Source organism: Kalmanozyma brasiliensis (genome assembly GCF_000497045.1).
Source record: "Kalmanozyma brasiliensis GHG001 unplaced genomic scaffold PSEUBRA_SCAF4, whole genome shotgun sequence".
NCBI lineage: Eukaryota > Fungi > Basidiomycota > Ustilaginomycetes > Ustilaginales > Kalmanozyma > Kalmanozyma brasiliensis.
The window spans coordinates 179,012-199,270 of record NW_015961981.1 but is presented as its reverse complement, the minus strand read 5'-3'; the positions used below and the strand labels follow the sequence as shown (position 1 = coordinate 199,270).

Here is a 20,259-nt window from a genome sequence, read left to right as displayed (position 1 = left end):
CTTACCTCTCACTGCTGTATGTCCGTTCTCGATCGCAATCCATGTCTTGTAGCATTGAGGTACGACTGACTGTCTTGTGTCCGATGGAGGGGTCGCGCGATTGCCTCCTTTGTGCGGGACGGTGTAGAGTGAGCGTGATGAGGTGCGGAATCCGGCAGAGACGGGTTTCACGCGAAGACCTCGTGTCAAGGGTCCAACTCGCCCATTCTTCTCGCACGCACATCAACCTTCACCTCTCGCACATTCACCTCACCGCTCTCACACACACTACAACACTGACCAGAGGCAACCATGGCGGATGAAAAGGGCAAAGGCAAAAGCAAAGCTGGCTCCACGGATGACGCCTCAACAAGCGGAAGCGGAAGCAGCGCGGCGCAGACGCTCGCCTCGACGCTACGCAGCAGCCTGGCAGCGTCGCAGCTTTCGTCCGTCATGGCGGGCGCTTCTGGCGGTAAAGCCGAGTTTCAACCTTCCACCGGTGGAGGCGAGCTGCGGGACTGGCTCGTACAAGACCTGCGCTCCTCCTCGACCAGTGCAGGGGTTGGGTCGAGTGCGAGGAGTGGTGGGGGGTTTCGCACGCAAACTAGTGAAGGCAGGGGGGAAGGGATGTTTGAGGAGTTCGAACGAGGACTGTCGCTCAATGCTCCAGCTATGCAGGAACGGAGGATGGAAGGCGTCGACGAAGGCTGGCAGCGCGGCTATCAGGGCTTGACCGCAACCCAACCACTCAGCTCGTACACCGACCTAGACGGTCCCCTTCACGCTTCGGTGCGGAACGATCACGCCGCGTCCACACAAACACTCTCCTCCCTGCGGGCGCAGCCACCACCACTGACAACACCCCTCGCAGCGTCAGAAGACATCTTTGCCCTGCTCGACGACGAATCGCGCTCGCAACCGCCAACCCAACCTCCACCCGCAGACCTGACCGAGACGGTGCTATCCAACTTCGATCCGCTCTACCGACCCCCTTCGCCTTCGCACGCAAGCTTCACCCGTGAGCAAGCGCAGATGCACCTTCTGCTGGCAGAGGAACAACAGTCCTCGCAGGGTCGACAGGATCTCGTAATCCCACGACCGGACAACGCCTCGCTGCAAGAAGGAGCTTACGCACCTACGGCCGAGGCCGCCCTCGCCAGCATCTTTGACTCCACCGGTCGAGCCGAGAGCTCCAGTGTCACAGAGGAGAGTGAAAGGGGAAAGGAGGTGGTGAGAAGGATCACAAAGTACTTTGCTGCGAGCAGCTACTTGGATGATGTCTACGGTACAGCTCCGGTTCTCAGGGAGACGATTGAGATTGTTCAGAAGGAGGATGGGGAGAAGAGGCAGAGAGCCGTGGAGAGACTCGAGAAGCTCTGGCAGCATCTGAGCAATTCAGCGCCAAAAACGGAAGGTGCAGGATGGGTAGATGGTTGGTTGGCCAACAACACATGAGGGTGCAATGAGTTTCAATTCGTCTCTATGCGAGGTGCTGCTCCCGGTATTGGGATGGAAGGTACAGTTGGGGATGGGGAGGACAGACGCCGTGCTTTCTTCTCGTAATACACCGTCCTCATAACCTGCTTGATCGTGTGCAGAGCGTACAGTTCGAGATTGGCCCGCGAGGTGGTGAGCAGCGTCTTGACCTGCGCCGGAGTCCAGACGAGGTTGTACGAGTTGCTGAAGGTCGATGTGCTCGGATCGTAGCCTGCATTCGTGGGGTTCGGCAGCAGCGGGCAGTAGATGAGATAGAAGGTGCTTCCGTCTTCTCGTGTGCCTTGGAGCACCCGCGCGTACTGGTGTATGAACTTCGTCTCCATCGATCGATCGACTTGGACCGTGTCGTCGGGAGCAATGGGGGATGGTGGGGTGAACAGGTGAGTGTGATCCGAGAGCGTGATCTGGCAGTCGTCAGCAAAGTTGTGGATGCGTCGCATGGCCGACCCAGCCTGCACGTCGGATGAGGCGTCAAAGGCGATGATGATGTCGGCGCCGCGTTCTTTGCGCGCAAGGATGTGGTTGGGGAGGTTGTTGGACATGCCAGAGTCCATGAGACGGATGCGGCCTTGGGATTCCCACGAGGCGGTGCTGGTCACATCTTTCGGTGTCACTCGTGCGGATGAGGTCTCGGAAGACGACGTAGAGGCAGACCCCAGCTCCAGCTCTGTCCCATCCTCCAGCGCATCTGTTCGCAAGGCGGGAGACGGCAGCGAGACCTTGAGCTCGCTCCACTCGACAGGCTTTCGCTCTGATTTGCTGCTGGTGGACGCAGACGCCTCTTCGGCCAGCACGTTGGCCACGACGTATTCGCCATCGTGCGACAGGCTGAGGTGCAGCTTCGGCACCGCTGATATGTCCGGATGTTTCGATCGCCACTCGTTGGAGAAGGTCATGACCGGCTTCTTTGAGCACGAGTTGTCCATTTCGAGTTGAGAGAGGTCGACGCCGTCGCCAAGGCCAATAGTGTCTCCGCCTGCAGACGTGGGCTTCGAGATGCAGAGGTCCTTCCAGGAGACGACGTACTTTGGGTATAGAGCCTTGTAAGCGGCTTCCTTTGCGCTCCATCGATTCGCAATGAATTGTTCCAGCCTTTGGAGCTTGTGTGCTGTGTCGGTATCCTGCCCTGCCATGCCTTGGTATTCCTGCCATTCCGACTCGCACAGTATGCGCTTGGCCAGCTTGTCGAGGCCTGCTCGATGTGCCGCTTGGACCGTCTTCCCTTCTTGATCCGTTCGATCGGTCGGATTCGTCCGCCTGCTTGCAAGCTGTCGCAAGCGAGGCACGTGTAGAATGTCGACGCCAACACCTAGAATGCTGGGACGGCTCTTTTCGGCGTCGGCGGGCTTGGGCACAGGAGACACGTTGAGACCGTAGAAAGGGTTGGGCTCGTCACCAGCGCGGATCGGATTGCCCCATCTCCGCTCCCATCGCTTCATCCGAACAAAGTTGTTGAGGAAGTGCAGAGCGCGTGACATTGCTGTGCCCTTTGGCAGCGATGCTAGCAATGCCGAGATGTAGCCCGTCAGAGGACCAGCAGGCGCGCTGGTGCATTGACCGAGAAGCAATGACAGCGACTCCTCTGGTCTGCGATCGAGTGAGCGGCCAGAGACGAAAGGACGACCCCACGCCCATGTCGGGATGTAACCTTGCACGTCGGCACTGCCGACTTCGAGCGGCGTGGCCTCAAACCACTGGAAATAGCCTTTGGCGATAGGCAGTGCAAAGACATCCGTGGTGTTGTCGATGGCTGCTGATGCAATGGCTGACGCTGGATCGCTGGCGGGCGTAGTGCTGCCAGAGCGGAGCGCATCTGATGCGGCAGACTGATGCTGTGTCAGAGCGCGTTTGGGGGGCTGCCCTTTGCTGAGCGAGGAGTCGGTGTGCGGTCTAACGCCCGGTGCATCATGGGGAGCGACGCGAACGGCTGTAAAGATGGGCATGGGTTCCTCCCCTGAGCTGATCCCAGAGCGGGACCACATTTTCGAGAATTGAAAGGTGGCTCTGCTTAGCCTTGCTCTGGGCTCTCTCGAGAGGAACTGATACGTCGTCGTCAGAGTAGCGTAAAGGTCCATGATGCCAAGTCCGACAATCCCGGCCCGAGCTTTGCGAATCAAAGGACCGAGCAAGAAGTAGACGCCGCGACTGCTCCGGGCCACAGTGTCCAAGGCATGCACGCTCATCGGGTGGGCGAGCTCGCTCGCAACGGCAAGATAGTGTCGAACGAGGCGGTCCGCATCTTGGTACGCGATCGTATAGTAGGCTGCCAGCGTCCAGCAGCTTCCACTCACCCCTCCAGCCCAAGAGAGGCAGTCCCACAGCTTCGAGTGCTTCGCAGCGGCAATGAAGCCCGCAAAGCCGTACATGGCGCGGTAGCCGCCTCCCGACCCACCCAAGGCGAGCAGTGGTACGTCACGAGGATCGACATGCTCTGAAGCTGGAAGATCCAAAAACTGCTTAAGCGAGTCCTTTCCTTGCGAGGACAGCCGCTGCTGCCTCTTTCGCAGGAAGTTGACCTCCTCTTGGTGCAATGCGGATGACCTGCGTACGTGGGCATCCCAATCCAGTTCTGGATAGGCCTTGCGATCCGAGATATCCGTGCGAAGGAGCTGCTTGACTTGTGCAAGATCTTTAGCTCTTGCCGACCATCTTATGAGGAGCTTCTTGATGACCGAGCCGGCCTCTCTGGGACCGAGCACGTCGCTCGAGAGTATTAACTCATTTCGAGCTTGTTGAGCGCCAGCATGAGATGACGCAGCTTCCTGGTTTGGCGGAGATGCAGCCTCCTCGACAGGCACGATACGCGGACCCAGCCGCGTCCTGATGAGCCTGTACTTATTGAGCTGAAGCGTCTGACCCAGCTGCGGTATACGAGAAGACACCGGCGCTGCTTGGAAGAGGGTGACGAGCGCACATAGGCAGTAGACCTTGACGTAGAGGTAGCTCGGGCTCTGCCGCAGCGATGTCAAGATGGGCATCACCACATTTGTGTGAGCATGACCATCTGCCCTTTCTCGCTGTAGAGCGGCTTGATGGTGGTAGGTCGAGGCCTCGAATGCTGCTGGAAGAACTCGGGATGGATTGGGCGTTGCTGGAAGCGAACGTGACTGAAAGGTGCCCACGTTGTTCACGACCTCCGCGGAAGAGAGGGTCTGCTGCTCCACAATTTTGCTCTTTCTTCTTTTTGCAAGCTTCGGAACGCGGATGTGAATGGTGCTCAGCTGGAAGCAATCGGAACAGAGTGGCGGTTGGTGCCGACCTACTTCTCCCATCGACTCGCATCGTGACCACGGCTCCATGCTCTAGCGATAGCAGTACCTCGTCAAGGATGCCGACGTTCGAATCGAAGCCGTTGCAAAAGTCCAACTCGCTGCTCGCAAGGCTGGCGCCACAGGTTCGACGCAGGCCCCTGCTCTTCTTCGGGCTTCCCTTTCTGGCCACTATTGTCGGTGCCAGCTTCGGCCTAGCGAATCTGACGCAGACAAGATACGACTACAATGCAACCAAGGTGCAAACAATATCCAAGGAGGAGGAGCTGCGCATGAAGAAGGATCGAAAACGGATCGACATTCGCGAAGAGTACTTTGTAAGTTGTTACCGTTGTGGCTGTTCTTTTCGAAGGAGGAATGCTGACCGGAGCTCTGCTTTACCTGTCTGTCACACAACAGAGGCTGCAAGCGAAAGAAGACAAGCTCAACAACTGGGAACCGAAGCGCATCGAGCGACCCGATGGTGTCGCAGAATGGGGTGTGCCGCCGACAAATGTTCGCTCCATCCAGAACGAGAGTCTTTCGGGCGCAGCTGCTAAGGAAGAGAAGAGCAAGGGCTTTACCACTAGCACTGTGCCGTCATCTGCCAAGAAGCCTCAGGTGGTACTTGGTCCGGACGGAAAGCCGTGTCGTGCTTGCAACTCCAAGCTAGCTTTCGCTGCGGCGATGAAGGGTACCAAGACTAGTCCGCCCAGCGGCGCTTCCAAAGAGGCATCCAGCTCGAAGCCAGTGTCTGCGACAGGAGCAGCGATAGGAGCTGCATCAGCAGCAGCGGTAGCATCAAACTCGTCCACGTTCAGCGCATGTCCGCCCGACGGCGAAGAGCTGGGTCGATCCGCCTGGACACTCTTGCATTCGGCAGCGGCCTACTTTCCCGAGGATCCCAGCGCGCAACAGCAGAGCTCGATGCTTGCACTGTTCCGTGCTCTGCCACACATCTATCCCTGCCTCTCTTGCGCTGAGGCGCTCGGCGAAGAATACGATCGCGAGGACAAAGAAGGTGGCTGGGAGGATCGCAGCTTGAACCTCACCGAAGCTGTGCGTTCGGGGCCTTCTCTTCGCAAGTGGCTCTGTGGGATTCACAACGAAGTCAACTCGCGTCTTGGCAAGCCGAACTTCGCATGCACTGAGTCCAAGCTGTCCGAAAGGTGGCTCGACGGGCCTGCTGACGGCACTTGCGACTGAAGGCCGCCTCATGCCCGCCGCGCCACCCAACAAGCGCTCTTGCACCACTTCATTGGCATTCGACATCTCACCACTCAGACTCATTCAACACGACTGCATCACACTCTGTACTTCTATTCAGTCCATACTGCACCGCAAATCTCTACATGTATCATCGTGTCGTACCTGAGTAAAGAACGGAGCTCCCTTCGACGAGGCTGACATGCAAAGCTCAGCTATGGGAGAGTGGTGATGAATCGGGCAGCCCGATCCACGCTCGACTTGACACGCATTTCACGCGCTGATGAAATTTAGGTCCAGCGCTGTGTTGATTGGCTGTCGAGAGGTGACGCGAAGGTGCAGATGCATGCAAACAAGAGGACCGGCTGCTCTGCGCTTCGACGAGCCGGTGTGCTCCACGCCGTTCAAAACCTTCATCCCTCAACGGCAGCCTATGCAACCCGCCTTCTATAGAGGAACGTTGACCGGTCACGGTTTTGGGAAGCGGACGTGTTGAGGTGCGTTTCTGTCCAAGTCGAGGTTGAGAACCTAGCAAAGCGGACAGGACCGGAAAGGTCGTTCCAAACAAAGCGGGGAAGGGCAATCGCAGCAAAAGGTGAATCAGCGATAGCCAGAAAGGGACGAGGCAGCCCACGGGAAGAAAGAGGCGACGCGAGCAAAATTGGAAGAAAGCTTGCAAGCGAGATCAGCGGACAGATGGATGATGGAGCGTCGGCTAGACCGGCCCAACTCCCTGAGCCTTTCGTTTCAGCGCAGAGGCAGAGACGGCGATGCACAAGCAGAATTGACCGGTGGTAGCCTGAACGGGATGCAGGAGCGCAACGAATCAAGTTGTCCGTCCGGCATGGAAATAGACGGACGAGCGACCGACAAAAGGCTTTTGGGGAACAAGCGGGGAAGCCACGCCTGACGCTCGGTCGGTCGGAGAAAAAAGCAAGGAAGAAGAAGCACTCGCTCTCACGCTCTGCCGGCAACTCGTCGTCAGATTCATTTCCGGGGTTGAGTCGAGTTCAGTCCACAACTCCAATCTCGGCCCTTCCGTCCATCTTTCCTCCCATCACCATCCGCATATCAAGCATCCGGTTCTTTCTTTGCGATAGAGCATCGACAGGCACAGACGAACTGGTCCCTTCTCTCTCCGGTCAAGACTTTGATACCCTGGACAAGACATCCGCCCGCTCGATTCATCACATATAAAACAAAATGGCTGACGATCAGACTTCAGCCGTCATCAAGGACGAGGAGTTCGAGCAGAAGAAGCAGGCCACCTCCTCGGTCAAGTCGTTCCTCTCCGGTGGTTTCGGTGGTGTTTGCTCCGTTCTCGTCGGACACCCTTTCGATCTCACAAAGACCCGTCTGCAAACGGCTGCCGACGGCAAGTATACAGGCGGTCTGGATGTGGTCAGGAAAACCATCAAGGCTGACGGTATCAAGGGGTGAGTAGGGCCGAGCTGTCGAGCTACCAGAACAAAATCGTGCGCTGCTGGAACGATATGCTGACGCCGAGATCTTGTTTGTTCCTGCCCCTCTTTGCAATCTTGACAGAATGTACCGTGGTATGGGCCCACCTTTGATTGGTGTTACACCCATCTTTGCGCTTTCCTTCTGGTCGTACGATATGGGAAAGAAGCTGGTGTACGCCATGACGCCGAGCCGAACCGATCCCAAGCTGTCTATCCCCGAGCTGGCATTTGCCGGTTTCTTCAGTGCGATCCCCACCACCATGGTAGCCGGTCCAGCGGAGCGTGTCAAGGTCTTGCTCCAGCTTCAAGGTCAGAGCGGCAGCACCGGTCCCACTTACAACGGTCCCGTGGATGTGGTCCGCCAGCTGTACAAGGAGGGCGGTCTCAAGTCGATCTTCCGTGGTACCGGTGCCACGCTCGCTCGTGACGGTCCTGGTTCGGCTGCCTACTTCTGCGCATACGAGGCTTCCAAGCGCATGTTGACGCCCGCAGGACAGGACCCTCAGCAGCTCAACTTCCTAAACGTGCTCACCGCCGGTGGTCTGGCCGGTATGGCCATGTGGGCGCTCGCCATTCCTCCCGATGTGATCAAGTCGCGTTACCAGGGCGCTCCTCACGGCACCTACACGGGCTTCCTCGACTGCGCAAAGAAGACGGTCGCCAAGGACGGCATGAAGGCGCTCTTCAAGGGTTTCGGTCCCGCCATGGCTCGTGCCTTCCCCGCCAACGCGGCCACTTTCCTCGGTGTCGAAGTGTCGCTCCAGGCCATGAACAAGATGTTCTAAGAGATGCCAAGGCTGCACAAGCGCACTCGGTGATGGCCGAGGCAGCTCTCCGGTATCTCCGGCACGAATTGGTCACGATTTCCCACGCTCATGTTCATATGTTTGCCCTTCAAACTTTCAATCTAGACGAAATGCACCGCAAAATGGATCCGCACGCCGGATGATAGCCGACAGAGCGGCAGGGCCGTTGCTCCGATACCTCGAGAAGAGGTTCGGAAAGTGATATGTCAGTCCAAAGTGTGTGATTTGGGCAGGAAGAAGTGTGGTGTGACTGCTCGCAAATCTGAGGCTTCTTATTCGTCCTTCTTGCCTGCCAAGAGTCTGCAACGCTCAGACCAGACCGGCAAAAAAGGGACCACCAAAATCGGGGCCAAGAAATTTAAGCGCGAGACCCTGGGCGGCGCTCTAAAAAAAACATGCACACGCCTGAGCTTGAGCATACTGTATCTTCCCTTCCTCATTACCATCCTCCTCAGCATCATCCGTACCGTGGTCGATCCACCGCGTGCTTGTCTAGTATCAGGCACGCATCGAGCTTGAGCAAATATGGCGGCCTCCCAAGCTGAAGCTGGGCCGAGCTTTGCTCCCAGCCTCTCTCTCCTGCCAGCCAATGTCCTCACCATCTTCCTCGCTCGCTTCCACGTCCGCCACGGCAACCAGATCGAGTACCAGTACCCTCCGCCGCCCAAGGGCAGCACTGCCGACAACGCAAAGCTGATCGACATCGACGAAGGTCAAGCCCAGGTTCTTCACGATGCGAACCACTCCGTCGATCTCACCGGCGTCGAGTGGAAGGTGCTCCCCAGTGGCGGGCATCTCGTCGACAAGGACGTCATCTACTTTCAGACCTCCCACAAAGGCAGCACTGGCGTAGCGTGTTTCCGCAACATCGCGCTCAGCGACAACGTTGCCGACGAGGATGCTGCCAGACAGCGTGGAGCTCGCATGGTGAGCGTAGGCCTCATACTGCAGTGTGAAGGACACGCTGAACAGCATGCATCTTCGCTCGCACAGCAGCTCGCCATCGTGCCCCACCTCTCGAACCTCGAGAAGCTCGCCGACGACCTTGCACTCGATCCAAAAGACACCTCGTCGCTTCAGAGGTACTACGAGATGCACAAGGCTCACACCGCCTCCACCAACAGCACCACGACTCCAACCATGGACGGCAAGCGAATGAAGCAGTTGCGCATGCGCCGTCGTCGAGATCCACGCAATCTACCGCACGATCCCATCTCACACATGTCAGCCCTGTGCGGCTCGCTCGGTGCGCTCCTCCCGCATCTACTCAAAAAGCTCATGCTGCCACGACATCGATTGCTCATCTTCTCCCCCTCGCCGCCCATCGTACACGCCGCCCACCTCGGATACAACCTCGCCGACCTGGTTGCGCTCGGCATCGCGAGGTCTGGCAAAAGGCACGAGAATCTGCAGGCGTTCGCACGGCGCTGGATTGTCCAGATCAAAGGTCAGATCGGCGTACATGATATCACGGCTTTGGAAGACGAGGAGCGTCGTCGGAGCCAAAGTCCGGGACTGGAGCCAAGCTGGATCGCGTGGTCGACGGACAAGATTCTGTTGGACAAGCCGCACCTCTTCGACAGCGTGTTGGATCTGACACCGCTCATTTCGCGCGACTCGAACGGCGTGCTCGACGAGATGTGTTTGGAGAGCGCTTCGACCATGGCGAGGTTGTGGACTGTCGTACGTCCTTCCCCGTCGGCCGGTCGAGCGAATGCAAAGGCACAACTGAAAGCGCAAAGCTGGACAACACGCGAGTTTGCGACGTTCAACGAGCTGGATGCGCAAGCGCAGCGTCATGCCGAGCGAGCGGAACGGCTCGGTGCCGGAGCCTGCATCAGCCGTCGCAAGTCGAGGAACAAGCTGGTGCGGTCTACCACTCGTCGCTCGGAGGAGCAGCGGAATGGCGACGTCGAATACACGCACGAGCAGACGAGTGCGGTATCGCAATGGCGCGGTGGGTGTGCGCGATCGCCCCGCCGCAGTGGAGCAGGGACGGTGAGTGCGGCGCTCGCCTTCCTGCGCTACTGGTTGGCGGGATGGTGGTTCCTCCCCAGTCACTGGCGATATGGTCTTCCCGCAGCGTACGTTTTGCCGTTGGGAATTCGGGGTGACGGCGGCGTGCGAGCGAGCATCCTCGTCATGCCCGAAGACGAGAGCGATAGCGAAGTGTCCGATCCGGATCTGGAAGACGATCGGGAGATTGCTGCTGAGGACGAAGAGGAGGAAGAACGACGCAGTGCGCTCGCTATCGAACCGGAGATGCTGACGGAATCGATGCCCGTGACGGAGCAGACGAGCACCAACAGCTCGTCCGACACTTCGGGGCTCGACCTGCCCCACGCGCACCGTCACCACCACCTCGTACCGCCCGATCCACTGCTCGCCGCGGTTGGAGCAAGCCACCTGCGCGGGGAGAGCGACCGCATGTCGCACGCCTCGCTCCATCGTCGTCGTTCCACCGATCGAAGCCTCTACGCCCGCTCCTCCTCCGGCGACCACCCGCTCCTCGACGACGACGAGAACGAAACGCGTTTCCGCTCGATCCTGTCCGGCTCGCTGTGGATGGTCTGGTCGCACTGGACCAGCGCGCTGGTGTCCGGCCTGCTCGATGTGCTCGAAGACCGACTGGCGGGGCTTGAGCAGGAGGACGAAACCGAGGCGCTGATCACCAAGTTTCGCGCGGGTCTCGAGGTGAGCTTGGGTGCCAAGGACATGGCTTCGCTGGGGTTGAGTGCGGGGAATGCGTTGGATGTGGCGTTGGTCGAGACGCTAGGTGGGCTGGTCTTGAACGCGTTGACCGAGACGCTGGGGGAGGGGGAGGCGAGAGTGTGCGTGGATAAGGGGTGGTCGGTGTTCAGGTGGTTGTTGTGATGCAGTGTCAATGTTATTCGTCCATGGTGCGTGTGGATTCTGGCTGTGCTCCCCCTTCTTCGTCTTCATCATCATCTTCGTCGTCGACCTTGGCAGTGGGGTGCATGAGTTCGGCAATTGTCTCGTTGATCCGTGCCTGCGCCTCGCAACCAAACCGCCCGTTGCGATCCAACATGCCCGCTGTCCCGCCCTCCCCCGCGGTAGGTGGCATCACGACATGCCTCAAGAGCAAATCGTACACGCTCGCCTCGCCCAGCTCCGCCCGCTGCGGGTGATCGACAGGCTCGCTCTCGAGCAGCTGCATGAGCGTGGTGGTCTGATCGCGAAAGCTTGCGAGTCGAAGATTGCCATGCTGCCGCTCGAGGTGGGCGCGAAGAGGCGACGCGAGGAACTGAAGCAGAGCGGAGCGGGTACCGACGTCCAGCTGTGGAGGGGATGCTGGTGGGATGGACGCTGTGAGAGAAGGTACGCTTGTGGACGCAGGGTCTTTCGACGCTACCGCGAAAGGAGTAGCACTCGGGATTGATGCTGATGCAGCAGGGTCTGGGTTAGGGTTGGACTGGCCAGCTTGAGCCTCGCCTGAGACCGGAGCAGGAGTGAGTGAAGCAGCACCGTCGATCTTGGTAGACGCTATGACAGGAGCAGAAGCGGGCGGAGAAGAGAATGCATCATACATCTGACGCCGCAGCTGATCGACAAAGCCACTCTTCTGCAGCTCTTGGAGCACTTGGTCGGGGGTCAGGCCTGTTATTGGCTCTGCGGAGGGCGGATGAGAGGTCGTCCCTGGGGCGGCGGACGTCGAAGGCGCGTTCTCGAGGGATACAGCCGTAGCGTCTGGCGTTGGTAAGGGTACCGATGGTAGAGATGCGGCCGCAGCCTGCGTCGTCGTGCTCATCTTGTACCGAGTACGTGGAGATGATCTGACAAGAACGGACCGAGCGGCAAGAAGTTGTACGAGGACCCTGAACGTCAACGAGCCGGGATCCGAGTTTCACTCGCTGCTGGTCAACGCGTTTCTTCCAGGTCCAGCGCCAAGGCGATCAGCTCAGGCCCTGGAATGGAGGTTGTGACGGCTCAGACGAACTTGATCAATCGGCTCAGTAGTCTCAGCTGCTCAGAGTCTATGATCGATCACTTCAGCCTTCGTGTAGTCAAACGTCGACATCTGATCAATTCGAGAAACTACAATGCACGGCAGAGAGACGAGGTGAAAGCAACGAGGAAAATGTCAACATGGGAACGAGGATCGCGAATCTTGATCCGACGACAGTCGTCGCAGCTGCCGCCCCGCTAAGCTGACCAGCATCATGCTTGCCTCCAGCACGACCAAGCCTCGACCCTCTCGAAACCAAGTCGTCGACCCACGCCAAAAGAAAATCAGTATCCGATGTAGATCTCAACAAATGCCTGACCCTTTTTTATACACGAAGCAAGCTTTGCGTCTAACTCCTGCCGCTCACATTTGTACACCGGAGCTAAGCAGGGAAGAGAAGGGATGCAGGGGTGTTTATGTCCGCCCATCGGGGTAGATATCATCCTCTTTCTTTTGGCGGGGTCGAAAGTTCATCTCTTGAGGGCTGGTGTCGGTGCGGAGGCGTGCGCGCTGCAAGGGCTGTGGTGCCATGTGGGGTGAGACTTACATTTGAAGACAGACAGCCAGCGACGGGGCTGGCCGGACACCACAGCTGGTGCGTGTGGTGTGGTCGGGAGGGAAGATGGAAGGACGCAGATCGCTAGGTCTTGTTCAGATTTTCGCAGGCTCAGGAAAGAAAAAAGGTACTCACGCGCGAGAGATATGTTCGGAAGGCGGAAGTGGACCCTCGACGCACCTTCCTTCTTCCACCGCTTGACATTGTGCCCTTCTGACCAGCATCACTCTGTCACAGCTCGGCCAACATGTTCGCAACAGTACGAAGGTCAACAGCCGTCAAGACGCTCTATCAGAACGTGCTGAAGGAGGCGCGAAGCTCGGTAAGTGTCGCCTCGAGCAGCCACTAAGAGACTTAACTACAGTGACTGACTGACCAAGTGCATTCTTCCTCTTTCCGATCGTGCAGGCAAAGGACGGACCACTGGTAGCATACCTGCAGAAGGAGTACAAAGATGCGGAGAGAGGGACACTGACAGACTCAACCAAGCCAGGAAGTGACGACTACGCTCCCTTCGTCGCACCAAAGAAGTCACCAGCACAACTGCGCAAGCAGACCCTCGAGAACCTTCACATCTTCCTTCAAAACAAGACGTTGCATGCCGTAAGTTATCGTAGCGACTTCGTCGAAACTGCTCTGCTCTGATGCTGACCTCAACTCGCTTTGCTTCATGACATTGACGCCATCAGGAGCTCCTCCAACGATACAACCCAACATCAGACCTGACGGAAGAAGAGCGTGTCCGCCTCACAGCCCGCCGAGTCGGCCTCGACGTGCCCATCACCCACGACGGCTCTGCGAAAGCCAACACCGACTACAAAGAAAGCGCACAGATTGCACAGGACCAGTACAAGCAGGATCAGGACAACCGCGAGGATCAGCTGTATTCCGGAAAGGGGGACGGTCACAATGTCGGTGGGCCCCTACGACCGCCTGTTGCGAAAGAGTAATTACAAACCATACTCTTCGAACTTGGCCACGACTTTGGCGACCTCTACGTTGCCACCGCTCCAGATGATGCCGATGCGAATGTCGGGGTCTTGGATTCCGGCTTGGGTCTTTTGCTGGACAATGTGGTGTGCCCATTCCTTGAGACCCCATCGCGAGCGGTCGGATGCGTCTGTTGTAGCATGGCCGCTCTGCTGCGCCGCCTCGTTGAAGCCTTGCAGCACCGTGGCCAGGCCTACAGCGGCGCTGGGCTCGACGAACTGCTTCTGTCGCGTCCAGTGCAGCTGTAGCGCTTTGAGCACGTTTTCTTCCCGCGCTGTGACGATGCCATCGACATTCTTGTGGATATGCTCGAGTGTTAAGGGTGAGAGAGATGTGAGCAGGCCGTCGCAGATAGTCTTTGGCGGCTGGGGTGGGAGCTGCACGGAACCGGTCTGGTACGAGTGGAAGGCGTCATTGACGAGGTCCGGTTCGGCGCCGAGGACGACGATGCAGCTGTCGGCGCCTTTGACTGCGGTCGAGACGCCAGAGAGCATGCCTCCGCCTCCGACGGGCGCGATGACAATGTCGAGCACCGGCTCAGACGCGTCTCTACGATGCCATGCTGCTTCTGCCTTGGGTCCTTCGGGCGCGACGTTCTTCGACCCATGCAGTGGTCTCTTTGACGGAGCAGAGGCTTCCGCGGCGTGAGAACAAGCAGCGCGCACCTCAAGCTGTGGGACCTGATCGAGCAGCTCGAGCGCCATCGTCCCCTGTCCTGCAATGACCAGCGGCTCGTCGTACGGATGCACAAAGCGCACCGTATAACCCTTGTCCTCGTACTCTTCCATCACCGCTTTGGCCGTCGACTCCCTCGCCTCGAGCGTGGGCTTGCAGAACGTGATGCGCGCACCGTACCCTGCGACTGCCTCCTTCTTCGGCTTGGGCGCATTCTCCGGCATCACCACCGCAGCGATGCACCCCGCCGTCTTTGCAGCACAGGCGAGAGCTGCCGCATGGTTGCCGCTCGAATGCGTGACGACGACGAGCTTGTCTGGGCTGAAGGCGCCGCGGAAGGTGGGGGAGGCATCGTGTTCGGCTTTGGCCGCTGCGAGGTGGACGAGGACCGAGTTTGTTGCGCCGCGGTATTTGAACGCTCCGACACGCTGGAGGTGTTCTGCTTTGAAGGCGAGACGCACGCGCGGAGTAGACGATGTCGAGGCGTGGTCTGAGGTGCCGAAGAGGGCTTCGGTTGCCAGCGAGTCGATCGCCTGGTTGGTGAGCACGGGGGTGTAGTGTGTGTACGGCGAGACGCGCGCATGTGCTTCTTGGATGTCGCTGAACGTGACCATGTTGGTGGCTGTCATGATGAGGACTCCTGGAGGATGTTGCAGTGCGGCGAGAAAGGAAGCTGTTGATAGATAGCCGCTCCTTGAGCTCGGTCAGGAGCCGGCGTTCTGGCCGGCACTCGTTAGAGGGTCTTCTTTTCGCACGGCTGACAGCACCCCAGCCGGATCGGCTTCTGTACTGACGCCCTTGCTTCGATCGGGATCAAGAGGGCCAGAAGAAAAAAGGCGCTTCGATTTCCGTGATTTCTTCGTGCAGCTTCCTCAGCACCGTAAAGCAGGGCAACCAGGCTGACTGCCCACCAGCAGCAGCAGGCAAGCAAGCAAGCTCTTCCGTCTCTCACCGGCCGTGCATCGAGGAGGCCCACTCCACACGTCACACAAGCAATCCACTTTTCTTCCTTTTCTTCTTCTTCTCACGATCCCTCAACCTCGTCGCTTGATCCCCACCTTCCTTCCCAATACGGAAACGATGGCGCCCATTCCAAACGCGCAGCAGGCCTCGCAACAGGCCGCACGAGCCGCCGACCGCGCTCAGGTCTCGGCCAACAACACCGCCAACAAGCTCTCAAAATGGGTCGAGGAGAACCGCACACTCGTCATCGCCCTCGCAACGGGTACGCTCGCACTCGGTGGCTACTACCTCTACTCTCGCTCTTCGTCATCGTCGTCGTCCAAGGCGAAAGGAAAGGGCACCGTCAGTGACAGCGATGATGACGAAAAAGCTGGTGCGGCTGGTGGAGCTGCTGCTGGCTCTGCCAGCAAGAAAAAGAAGAAGAAGGGCACCAAGAAGAAGACCACCGGTGCTACAGGCGGCGCCTCCTCGTCGACCGACACCCCTTCGCAACGAGCCGACGGCCTGCCTTCCGATCCATCAGGTCCGCTGCTCGACGAGGCCACCGACGACCAGCTCGCCGAGCTCCCAGAAGCCGAGATCGTCAAGCTGCCCAAGGAGAAGCGCGAGAGTTTGTCGCAGCACCTCAAGACGCTCGGCAACAAGGCCTACTCCAACCGTCAGTTCGAGAAAGCCATCAGCCACTACACCAAGGCGATCGCTGCCCACCCGATGGCTGTGTTCTACTCGAACCGTGCTGCTTGCTACGCCAACCTGAGCCAGCCCCAGCAGGTGGTCTCGGACTGCGACGAAGCGCTCAAGATGGACCGCGTCTACGTCAAGGCGCTCAACCGACGTGCTGTCGCCAAGGAGCAGCTCGGCAACCCCATCGAGGGCCAGGAGGGTGTGGGCGAGGAAAAGGCACAGCTGCTGTTCGACTCGTTGGCAGACTTTACCGCGGTTGCCATCCTGGGGCAGTTCAAGGACCAGACGGCCACCGAGAGTGTCGAGCGGGTTCTTCGAAAGCTCGCTACGGGCAAGGCTCAAGATATCCTCAAGAGCCGCGAACCCAAGTTGCCCTCGCCAACGTTTGTGACGGCGTACCTCGAGGCGTTCCGCGCCAAGCCCAAGCCGAGTCTGCCGGAGAAGCCAAGCCAGGGCGACGAGACGCTGCTCAAGGCGTACGGTGCGCTGGAGGCCAAGTCCTACCCGCATGCGCTGACACTCTTCAACGAGGCCATCGAGCAGGGTCTCAGCAACGAAGACCTCGAGGCGAACGCGTACAACATGCGCGGCACGTTCAAGTTCGTCATCGGCAACGCCAAGGAAGCTCTTTCCGATCTGGAGCGATCCACCTCGCTTCGACCCAACTACGTTCAGTCGTGGGTCAAGAAGGCGTCGGTGCACATGGAGTTGTCGGACAAAGACGCGGCGTTTGCCGATTTCGACCGTGCCATCGAAGCCGACCCCTCCGACCCGGACATCTACTACCACCGTGGACAGGTCAACTTCATCCTCGGCGAGTTCGACGCTGCCATCAAAGACTACGAGAAATCCACCTCGCTCGACGACAAGTTCATCTTCTCCCAGGTGCAGTACGCCGTGGCGCACTACAAGAACGGTAACATTGGTCATTCTACCGCGGCGTTCCGCAAGCTGTTGCGCAACTTTGATACGTCCAGCGAAGCGTACAACTACTATGGCGAGTTGTTGTTGGATCAGCAAAAGTTCGAGGAGGCGATGGACAAGTTTGACAAGGCGATCGAGATCGAATCTGCCAAATCCGGGTCCACTAATGTGTTGCCGATGATCAACAAGGCGTTGGCGCTGTTCCAGTGGAAGCAGGACATTGGGGCTGCGGAGGAGCTGTGCAGGCAGGCGCTGGATAAGGATGCCGACTGCGATGTCGCCGTTGCCACTCTAGCCCAGCTGAGTCTGCAGCAGGGGAAGATTCAGGATGCCATCGAGTACTTTGAGAGGAGCGCAAAGATTGCCAGGACGGAACCGGAGTTGATCAATGCGTTGACCTACGAGAATGCCAGCAGGGCCCAGCTGCAGTTTATTCACGAGTACCCGGAACAGGGCGCCGCGCTGGGTCAGATGGCGGGCATGATGTGAGGCAAGCTCCATCGAGGAGGAAGGAATACCACACACACACACCACTCTTGGAGACCCCTTTGTAACACACCCTGCACACATGTCGAAAACTTCTTCTTCAGAACACTTTTCAAGCTTTGTGCGAGACGTGACCCGGCGGCATCGACAAACAGGCACCAGATCGGCCGATGCGGTGGATGGGAGCGAGGTGACGCCCCTGTGCCGATGTTGGTGCTGGTTGAGCGCAACCTTGTGTTTGTTCTTCGGAGTCGAATGGCAGCGATGACGTCCTGCTTTTTTTTTGGATGTGGACCCTGAACCAAGCGCTCCCAAAGCCTCGCTTTTCCTCGCGTGCGGGGCTGAGTCACGCGCCATGCCCACCCACGTTATTCCGCAGCAAGGGGCAGGCTTCTACAACTCCGCACCTGTTTCATGCAGCTCTGAGAGATAGAGTTGAGGCTTTTTGTTTCGGCTTGGGATAGGACGTCATTTGTGAGAGGACCCAAGCCACTTGGCACTGCCTTTTCACCTTGTTCGATGTCTGCGCCTCTCTGTGCAGACGTGCAAGGCAGTATGAGGTAGACGGTTGTCAAGCTTTTGCGCTTTCGGCTTGTCATTGCGCACCGGATGAGTCCAAGTCGTGGAACCGGCGTAGGTGTTCAGGCAGAACCAAGGCTCTCCTTGCCGAAAACCGTATAGACCCTCGATACCCTTCTCTCTCCGCAGAGGTGTGAGGGGCCAAAAGGTACTTATAAGCCCCTCTCCTGATCCATCTCTTTCGGCCCATCCATCCGTCCAACCTTCCACTCAGCACCGCCTTGACCCTCGAACACACTCCATCAGTACCCTCGCTCGCAGCCAAGCAGGAGATTTCAAGATGGGCGCCGTAGCCTCGTGCCTCAACAGCATCGTCTCGGCGATCGCTGGCATTCTTCACTCCATCTTTTCCGCCATCGGAAGCGTCCTTCACACCATGTAAGCACCCACCCTTTCTCCTCAGGTTTCATCCAGGACAGGGTACTGATTTTGTTGAGTTGTAACAGTGTCTCCGCCGTCGCATCGTGTCTTACGGCGACGTTCAACTGCATTGCCGACGTCCTCTGCTGTCGCTGTGGTGGACGAGGCGGTGGTCGTCGGAGGGGCAAGATCTGATCCACTTTCCGCACTAGGACAACACCCCCCTCGCCCGGCAGTCCACACCAGTGCCCAACGCAGCACCAGTGCGCTCTTCGTCGACCCCCGTCCCGCCACGCTCTCATACACCACTGCTCCCGCTTTGAAATCCTCGCAATACGATACCCCTCTTTTGCCATCTATCCGCACCGACACTGCCCAAATGAAGAGCACAACCAGACTTGCGCGTCACGACCAGAGATGAGAAGCGTTGAAGCGGATGTCGACGGGCTCCTCCCTGTGAACATGCTAGGGTGAGAACGAGCTCGAATCTAAAGGGAATCGAACCTGATCAAATGCAGAAGCGAGCGAGTTGGACGTGAGGAAACAAATACATTTGATGCACTGAAGATCGAGTACAGGCGACGAATCATCCAGCAGCCGCGAAAGGATGTCTGGTGCTGGGCGTACAAGGGTGTGATGAGGTTTGTATGGGTGGATTTGATGCAGGCGAGGGGAATGCGATGCGGCGGATGCGGCATCCAGGCGGTGGTTCGAGCTGCGGGTCTGATGCTGCTGACGTGCAAATGTGCAGGTCGAGCGTGTGACGGCCGCGATGAGGCGTGCGAGGATTGAAGGCGAAGAATTTTGCCGTGATGGGACTGCAAAGCCCCGCATCCTTCGCTCGCTGCGAGGTGACGGTTGAGGGTGCGGTAGAGGACAGGGTATCTGATAGTTGCTGCGGAGACGTTTTGGCCAGCAGAAAGTCGAGGATGGTGATGCTCAATTAGCGGCCGCCGAGCTGCTCGATCATGGCGTCGATCTCGTCCTGGTCCTCCATGTTGAGCTGCAGGTCGAGGAACGCAAGCGAGAAGCGTCAATACGGAAGCGACGGGCATGAAACCCGATAATGGTCGTCGAAGTTGTGCGGAAGGCATACGGGTAAGGAGAGACGTGCGGAAGCGGATCGTGTCAGTTTCGTGAGATCCCTTGGACCAGTGCAGAATTAACGGGCCGAGCGCTGTGCTGCGCACAAGTACTTACCGTCTCGGCAGTGTCGTGATCACCGATACGCTGACCGTCAAAGATGAAGCGGACGCTGTTCTCGGGCTTGCCCATCCTCTCGGCATAGGCCTTCTTGAGCTTGGAGAGCTTGGTGGTGCGCTTGACCTTGAAGAAGACCTCGTTTCCTTCGGCGTCCTTGACCTTGATGTTGAGCTGCTCAGCGCCCTCGGGCTTGGGCTGAGGAGCTTCTGTGTCAGACATGATGTTTGCGGGAGGTGTGTGTGGAAGACCGAGGTTTTGCGGTGTGTACGGGTCGAACTCGAGAGACGAGGATGTGGTTGGAAGGAAGGAAGGCTGAGTTCTTGATCGTCACGCTTTGTGGCAAAGATCAAAGTTGAAGTTGCTTTTCTGTCAATCACATCAACGCGTCCTGAGTCAATGCGTTCTTGGACGCAGCTCAGCGACCCGCACTTCACTTGGCCCTGTGAAGTCACAGTCGGAACCGAGGGCACTTGAACAGTGTGGGCGGACAGACGAAAGTGGAGCTGACAGGTGGATTTTTCGACTTAATTTGTGTGCCCCGTTTTTTGTGGGTGATTTTAGGGCGTGCATTTTCTAAATTTCCAGAAAGTCAGAGGGTGCTCTAGGCGGTTGGTCCGTGATGTGCTGCCTTGAAATTTTTCTTGAAACGAGAACATCTCGACCCTGCATCAGA

General features: G+C 58.2%; 11 protein-coding genes across 11 annotated transcripts; 7 read left to right on the top strand and 4 right to left on the bottom strand.

Moving 5' to 3' along the window:
- Positions 1 to 291: 291 nt before the first annotated feature.
- Positions 292 to 1,434, top strand: PSEUBRA_004743 (uncharacterized protein; the record flags this gene model as incomplete). The annotated part of the gene is made up of 1 exon (XM_059465453.1): positions 292 to 1,434. The coding sequence occupies one exon, from the start codon at positions 292 to 294 to the stop codon at positions 1,432 to 1,434; it is 1,143 nt and encodes a 380-aa protein (XP_059321554.1).
- Positions 1,435 to 1,448: 14 nt separating this feature from the next.
- Positions 1,449 to 4,454, bottom strand: PSEUBRA_004742 (Lysophospholipase, catalytic domain protein; the record flags this gene model as incomplete). The annotated part of the gene is made up of 1 exon (XM_016438258.2): positions 1,449 to 4,454. The coding sequence occupies one exon, from the start codon at positions 4,452 to 4,454 to the stop codon at positions 1,449 to 1,451; it is 3,006 nt and encodes a 1,001-aa protein (XP_016290719.2).
- A 350-nt stretch (positions 4,455 to 4,804) lies between these two features.
- PSEUBRA_004741 (ERV/ALR sulfhydryl oxidase domain protein) lies at positions 4,805 to 5,930 on the top strand (the record flags this gene model as incomplete). Its single annotated transcript, XM_016438267.1, has 2 exons — positions 4,805 to 5,062; positions 5,145 to 5,930. The coding sequence occupies 2 exons, from the start codon at positions 4,805 to 4,807 to the stop codon at positions 5,928 to 5,930; spliced, it is 1,044 nt and encodes a 347-aa protein (XP_016290718.1).
- Positions 5,931 to 7,133: 1,203 nt separating this feature from the next.
- Positions 7,134 to 8,178, top strand: PSEUBRA_004740 (Mitochondrial substrate/solute carrier; the record flags this gene model as incomplete). Its single annotated transcript, XM_016438279.1, has 2 exons — positions 7,134 to 7,366; positions 7,476 to 8,178. 2 exons carry the CDS (start codon positions 7,134 to 7,136, stop codon positions 8,176 to 8,178), a joined length of 936 nt encoding a protein of 311 aa, XP_016290717.1.
- Positions 8,179 to 8,724: 546 nt separating this feature from the next.
- Positions 8,725 to 11,073, top strand: PSEUBRA_004739 (Protein of unknown function DUF2347; the record flags this gene model as incomplete). The annotated part of the gene is made up of 1 exon (XM_016438278.1): positions 8,725 to 11,073. The coding sequence occupies one exon, from the start codon at positions 8,725 to 8,727 to the stop codon at positions 11,071 to 11,073; it is 2,349 nt and encodes a 782-aa protein (XP_016290716.1).
- Positions 11,074 to 11,086: 13 nt separating this feature from the next.
- PSEUBRA_004738 (uncharacterized protein) lies at positions 11,087 to 11,968 on the bottom strand (the record flags this gene model as incomplete). Its single annotated transcript, XM_016438236.2, has 1 exon — positions 11,087 to 11,968. One exon carries the CDS (start codon positions 11,966 to 11,968, stop codon positions 11,087 to 11,089), a length of 882 nt encoding a protein of 293 aa, XP_016290715.2.
- A 1,001-nt stretch (positions 11,969 to 12,969) lies between these two features.
- Positions 12,970 to 13,672, top strand: PSEUBRA_004737 (uncharacterized protein; the record flags this gene model as incomplete). The annotated part of the gene is made up of 3 exons (XM_016438244.1): positions 12,970 to 13,044; positions 13,131 to 13,325; positions 13,412 to 13,672. 3 exons carry the CDS (start codon positions 12,970 to 12,972, stop codon positions 13,670 to 13,672), a joined length of 531 nt encoding a protein of 176 aa, XP_016290714.1.
- On the bottom strand, positions 13,673 to 15,016 carry PSEUBRA_004736 (Tryptophan synthase beta subunit-like PLP-dependent enzymes superfamily; the record flags this gene model as incomplete). The annotated part of the gene is made up of 1 exon (XM_016438220.2): positions 13,673 to 15,016. The coding sequence occupies one exon, from the start codon at positions 15,014 to 15,016 to the stop codon at positions 13,673 to 13,675; it is 1,344 nt and encodes a 447-aa protein (XP_016290713.2).
- A 451-nt stretch (positions 15,017 to 15,467) lies between these two features.
- PSEUBRA_004735 (Tetratricopeptide TPR2) lies at positions 15,468 to 17,447 on the top strand (the record flags this gene model as incomplete). Its single annotated transcript, XM_016438240.1, has 1 exon — positions 15,468 to 17,447. The coding sequence occupies one exon, from the start codon at positions 15,468 to 15,470 to the stop codon at positions 17,445 to 17,447; it is 1,980 nt and encodes a 659-aa protein (XP_016290712.1).
- An 856-nt stretch (positions 17,448 to 18,303) lies between these two features.
- Positions 18,304 to 18,578, top strand: PSEUBRA_004734 (uncharacterized protein; the record flags this gene model as incomplete). Its single annotated transcript, XM_016438248.1, has 2 exons — positions 18,304 to 18,401; positions 18,470 to 18,578. The coding sequence occupies 2 exons, from the start codon at positions 18,304 to 18,306 to the stop codon at positions 18,576 to 18,578; spliced, it is 207 nt and encodes a 68-aa protein (XP_016290711.1).
- Positions 18,579 to 19,326: 748 nt separating this feature from the next.
- Positions 19,327 to 19,805, bottom strand: PSEUBRA_004733 (Rad60/SUMO-like domain protein; the record flags this gene model as incomplete). The annotated part of the gene is made up of 2 exons (XM_016438230.1): positions 19,327 to 19,386; positions 19,584 to 19,805. The coding sequence occupies 2 exons, from the start codon at positions 19,803 to 19,805 to the stop codon at positions 19,327 to 19,329; spliced, it is 282 nt and encodes a 93-aa protein (XP_016290710.1).
- Positions 19,806 to 20,259: the final 454 nt, after the last annotated feature.